This window comes from Tursiops truncatus, chromosome 16 (assembly GCF_011762595.2).
Source record: "Tursiops truncatus isolate mTurTru1 chromosome 16, mTurTru1.mat.Y, whole genome shotgun sequence".
NCBI lineage: Eukaryota > Metazoa > Chordata > Mammalia > Artiodactyla > Delphinidae > Tursiops > Tursiops truncatus.
This window is the reverse complement of record NC_047049.1, coordinates 15,956,024-15,961,987: the sequence shown is the minus strand read 5'-3', so window position 1 is coordinate 15,961,987 and position 5,964 is coordinate 15,956,024. Positions and strand designations below refer to the sequence as shown.

General features: G+C 49.4%; 1 protein-coding gene across 1 annotated transcript; it reads right to left on the bottom strand.

Moving 5' to 3' along the window:
* Positions 1 to 420: 420 nt before the first annotated feature.
* LOC117308532 (AT-rich interactive domain-containing protein 1A-like) lies at positions 421 to 5,577 on the bottom strand. The gene is given in 6 exon segments (XM_033842346.1): positions 421 to 2,686; positions 2,688 to 2,766; positions 2,942 to 2,949; positions 4,796 to 4,887; positions 5,321 to 5,393; positions 5,534 to 5,577. Coding segments are annotated over 6 exon segments (2,562 nt in total).
* Between the last annotated feature and the right edge of the window lie 387 nt (positions 5,578 to 5,964).

The window sequence follows — 5,964 nt, the reverse complement described above, 5'->3', positions numbered from 1 at the left end:
CGTACCGCAAAAAAACAAAACAAACAAACAAAAAAAAACATTATGAAATGTGGCATCCCCTTGATGCCAGGACTGGGAAAGCCATTTTTATTTGTATTTTTTTTCCCCAAACTCACTGTAAACGACAGTAACTTTGGTTAAAATAAAAGAAGTCTTCTATGTAGGCAGAGCTTTGTCTTTTCAAATAGGGCAGGGTCCTGAGGGGAGTAAAGTGAGGACAGGGAATAGAAAGATCGGGAGGAAGAAGGGGCGAGAAGGAGGAGGAAAGAGAACTAGGAGAGACTTTTTTTTCCAAGGGAGAAGCTGGACAGCACAGGGTAAACTGGATTCTGAGGTGGTTTTGCATCAGCAAAGGGCAACAGTTTCTAAGTTCTCCACGCGCGCGCACGCGCACACAGGGAGGGAGGCGTCCCACGGCTGTCATGACTGATCAATCAAAAAGAGAACATCGCAAATGACTTGTGAAACCAGTGAGTTCATCGACGGTGATACCGAGATGTCCAACAGCCGTGAGTCATACAGCGTGAACTCCGAGTGGTTCTCGTCCACCTTGGCCAGGGCCAGCAGCGCACGGGCAGCCTGCTGCATCACGTCCACACTAGCTGGCTCAAAGGGCGGGTTCTGCGTGTGGAGCAGGCTGGCCTGGCTCTGCTGGAACCGTGTGGCAGCAAGGCTGTCCTCCAGGAAGCCCAGGAGGTCGCCGATGCTGCCTTTCTGCACTGCAGTGGCACGGGCTGCCAGGCTGTCACCCTGTGCCAGGTTGGCTAGCAGTACCACAGCCATCTCCCGGCACACCGGGTTCTCTGGGTCACTGAGGAAGCGCACCATGGTGCTGTACAACTTCTCCAGGCGGCTGAAGGGGGGTGTGGCCAGGATCAGGTCCACATTGCTGTCCTGGATGCCGAGTTTGCTGAGGGTTTCCAAGACCAGTCTCTGGGGGGAGAGGATGGCGTTGGGGCCCAGGGTGGAGAAGGGGTCCTGGGCTTCAGCTGAAGGGCAGACTGCCCAGTGTAGGAGTCCATCCAGGACAGGCAGGCAAATGCCCTCGGGGTATGGGGAGAGGTCCAGCTGCCCCGAACTGCTGGCGAGCGTGACCAAGGTGTTTTCCCGAAGCATCTCCAAGCGGTCCCACCACCACTCCACTTGGTTGCAGCTCACCCCTTGGTCCTGCTTCCCCTCCTTCTCGTAAGTCAGTGGCGCCTGCTTCCGTTCCGGGTGCTTGTGGTGCAGAAGGACCAGCTTGCCCAGGATGAGCAGCAGCCCCGGGTGCTTGGACATCTCAAAGTCGAAGCCTGGCACAAATGACGGACTTCGGATGGTATTGGAGACACAGACGCAGCGTTTGGCTAGGGAATCCTGCCAGCCCAGAAGGGTACACAGTAGGGTGTCATCTTTACTGTGGGGTTCATCCTCTAGGATCTTGATGTTCCGATGGCTCTGTGCTGGGCTGATGCCAAATGGAAACTTGCTGTTTTCCTTGGTGGCCTCTACACTCTTGGCTCCCTCCTCGGTCAATGTGCTAGACCGGGTGGGCAACATGTCATCTATAGTGGCTGTGATCCGTTTTTCTGGGGGGCCATCAGTCGGGGGGCCCTCCTGCTCTGTTGTCCCTGGGGTACCCTCTACTGCTGTGACATACTTCCGAGTGACTGGTGGGCAGGGTACATGAGGCCGGGAAGGCAGCAGCTCTGTTTTGCTCTCAAGGCGGGTCTGGATATGCTCAGTGGTGACCCCCCCACAAATCCGCCAGTGCAGCAAGCCACTGTCAAACTCCTGCACGCGCCCAAGCTTATCTGAGCAGCCCACCACAGACGGGTCGTTCTTTTGCGCAAGCTTTACTGGAAGCCTGTCAAACTCACTAATCAGCTTCTCCTCACTATTCTCTGAGGCGGCTTTGTCCTTGTCCGCAAAGGCCATCTCCTCATCATTTTCAATTACTTCCTCCTCTTCTTCCTCCTCTAGTTTAGGACCTAGAAGGTCTTCCTCCTTCTCTCCCTGCACAGGAGCTGGACTAGACGCTTTGCTGAATCTCCCAGGGTACAGTAGTGTTCTCTGTCCTGGGTCACCCACCTCATACTCCTTTAAAATGCCAAAGATCTCAATCAGGCAACGTGGGAAATATTCCACAAGGAGCTCTAGCAACCCTGGGAGCTGACTGAGGTTGAAAGTCATGATGCTGTTGTTATCATACAGCAGGATGTTAATGGTGTCTAATGCCCACGTGCTCTCTGCCAGCAGCCCGGACTTGAGGGACATCATTACCCGCCACGCCTCCAGGGTTCCGATGTCTTTCGTCGTGAGCCGCCTCCTCTGCTTCAACACAGGCTGTGTGGCTTCAACAGAGCCAGGTGGGAAGGTGATGTCCCACCGAATCATAGGGGGCTGCACAGGGGCAGGTGCTATGTGTGAGTCAGGTACTGGGGGACCTGGCTTCTGCATCTTCATCCCAGAGCGCCGGAATGGAGACTTGCTAGGAGAGGTGCGGTTCTCCATTGGCCGGGACAGGGGAGCAGGGCTGGATACCTGAGGAATGTGATTCTGCATGCTTGGTGGGGGCTGGTAGTTGGACGGAGGGGGCCTTGTCATGGGGGGCACGGGGGCAGAAGGACCATATGGGGGCTGGCGTGTGCCACGGGAAGGCCATGGGCCTTCATGGTTGGCTCTCTGATCCGTGTGCAGCGTTTCATGTTTGGTTCACGCCCTGATAGGCAGCGCCTTGCAGGGCAGAGCCCGTGCTCTGCCTGCTGGCGTAATTGTGAATGAGTGCTTTTTAAAGTTCATTTCTCAAAGGTCAGAAGTAATTTATTGTGTGTCAGTCCGGTTTGGAGAGATGAGAAAGGTGCTTTGTTCTTCTTTTAAATGTGACCGCACAGACACATACACACAGAATTACAAAAGCTTCTCAGGCAAAAATATAGGGTCTAGGTCCACAAACTCTTACCTGAGAGCCTGTGGGGGAAGATACGTTTTAGAATTCAGGATTTGGGGGACTCTAGGAACATAATACGGTACATATTACAGAACATCTTAAGCAGGGTCCCAGGTCAGCATTCCGTAATCAAACATTAATGTCTCTGCAGCGAAATGTATGATTGTTCATACTGAGTAGATAAATAACGACTATAAAAAGCCTCATGCCAGTTCAGGTCAGATCTTACTGCCAAATGAGTTCAATTCAGGTCGCATTTACTCTCAAGTGAGTTATGGAAAAAAAACTCTATCTTCAGAGCTTTCTAGATTTGGGAATTGAGAGTGAGAAATTGTGGACGTGTATTATGAAATATTCCTTCATAGAATGTCATCTACTCTTTAGGGAAGGCAATGAAACATATTTAAACCTACCAAATATGTTAAATCAATTAATTTTCAAATAATATTATTCAATAGATACTTGTCCAATGAGGAATAAACACAGTTATTTAAACAGTGACAATTACAGGGAGATTTGATATAATAGGCTACATCCTGTTAGCGGACATTAAGAATGGCCGAAGGCTTGGGGACTTCCCTGGTGGTCCAGCAGTTAAGACTCCGCACTCCCAATGCTGGGGGCTTGGGTTTGATCCCCAGTCAGGGAACTAGATCCCACATGCATGGCGCAACTAAGACCCAGCATAGCCAAATAAATAAATAAATGCATATTTAAGAAAAATAAAAGAATGTCCAAAGGCTCGATAGTGATTGGTGGGCAACGTATTTGCAAACAATCAACAAGAGCCAATATGTTATACAGCCAACCCACTGCTTGTTAGTGGCAACATATCAGCTATGAAAATATCCTTGATTAATTCAAGGCTGATTTCAAAGAATCTCAGGATTGGAATCACTTTAAAATCACTGTAGTCCAACCACCTCTTAGAGCAAAGAATCTTCTTATCCTTAGGTCACCAACCCCTTAAAGTTACAAAAGGAAAAAAGAAAAGGGAAAAAACGTTATGATCTTCACCCCAGAAAGATGCACATGCATGATAAGTGTCACAATCATTTCCAAGGGATCTACCGACCCTGAGTTCAGAATTCCTGCCTAGATGCTTGCCATATTTGAAAAGAAAGCTAATGTTTTATAATTTCACAGCAATCTTACTACCCTGGAGAGCTTCTATATTTTAAGTTGCTCATAAATTGACTGTGGTCATATGTTTCAATGGCTTCTGTGACATTTATCTCAACTTATGATTTTCTATGCAATATTTGTAAGATAATTTTTTTTTTTTTTTTTTTTTTTTTTTTGCGGTACACGGGCCTCTCACTGCTGTGGCCTCTCCCGTTGCGGAGCACAGGCTCTGGACGCACAGGCTCAGCGGCCACGGCTCACGGGCCCAGCCGCTCCGCGGCACGTGGGATCCTCCCGGACCGGGGCACGAACCCGTGTCCCCTGCATCGGCAGGCGGACTCTCAACCACTGCGCCACCAGGGAAGCCCAAGATAAATATTTTTGAACTCACTGTGACCCTTTGTTTTAACCATAAAGGTTGAAAAGAGGAAACATAATGACATTTTTTGGCTTTTCTTTTTGTATTTTTACATCCCATATCACATATAACTCAGACGGGGGAAAGAAAGAAAAAGAAATCCTCGATATACCGCTTTTAGCCTCCTGGTCTGTCACGGAGCCCAGACCTGCCGCAGCTGGCACGGGAGGACACGCCTTTCCCTACCATCATGCCCCGAAGCGTGTTAGCCATAGGCCCTGACTCCGGAAGCAGCGTTCAGGTATTTTCTTATCAGGCAGCGCGGCGGCGCCTCAGCGGAAGAGCGGGCTTCCAGGCCGCAGCGATCAAACCCCGCCCCCCACCTCACGTAGTTGGAGGTTTCCAGAAGCGCCAGCATCACCGCGCCGCGCAATTCTCGGTGGTCCGAGCGCGTGTTTGCTGCCTCGTATTTCCACTATTTACCAGTCATGATAAGCGCCAGCCGAGCCGCAGTAGCCCGTCTTGTCGGCGCCGCAGCCTCTCGGGGCCCCTCCAGCCGCCCGCCACCAGGATGGCTGGAATGGCTTTAGTCATGAAACATAAAATTTCCTGCTAATAATTTATCAAGCAACAATTTTCAATTTGACATTAACTGGAATAGGAAATGATGGAGTAACTTTTCTAAGTGTGGAGCTGTCACGGGAGAAAAGACTTATATTAGTCTCTGGCATCAAATCATGATTTAGATTTGTCAGTATTAGGCACACCATTGCCTTTCTTTGACATTTTTAGGCGTCTGATAGGAGAGGATTCTGCGTGTGCTGCAGTAGAAACTTCCTTCTATGCACTTATCCGAACGGTTCAAGAGCATCCTTCTCAATCTAAGCATCTCAAAGAGACTGACTCACCAACACCAGCCCCTTGGCACACCCGAAGAAGGAGTACCTGAACTCCACAATCACATCAAAAAGACTGATTTCTCTTTGCGTAAGAAATTAAGAGAGCAATGGTTCCTGATAGGCATGGACAGAAAAAGTGTCCTGCAGCCTCTTTCCAGTTAGTCTGGTGAAATTGAACATAAACTGTCCTAAGGGCAAGCTGGAGCCCAGCTGAAATCTCACCCTGTTTCTAGGCATCTTCCAATAGCTTGCTGCACTGTCCTCATGTCCATACAAGGACTATGCCAGGAAAAGACCAGGCAGGTCAACAAAATCACGGCCAAGTCAGATGATGGGCTCCTTGCCCTTCCTGCATGTAGTCTCATCATCAGACTCAGCCCAGGTCCCAGGGAAAGTGATGGAGAGCAATCCTTAGGTCAAGTGGCCAAGGGATGTGAACGGTTTCCCTTCCCATTGTTGCCCTTGAGGACCACTTCTTTGCCTCTCCCTGTAGGAGAAAAACTCTCAGTCATAATAATTCATGTGTTTGGCTTGTTCCTTTGCTACCATTCAGTGTCAAAGATATACCATGAATATTACAAAAGACAAAATCTGATGGGATCTTGAAAGCTTTATGCTAAGTGCGAATCAGACACAAAAGCCATATGTTACAT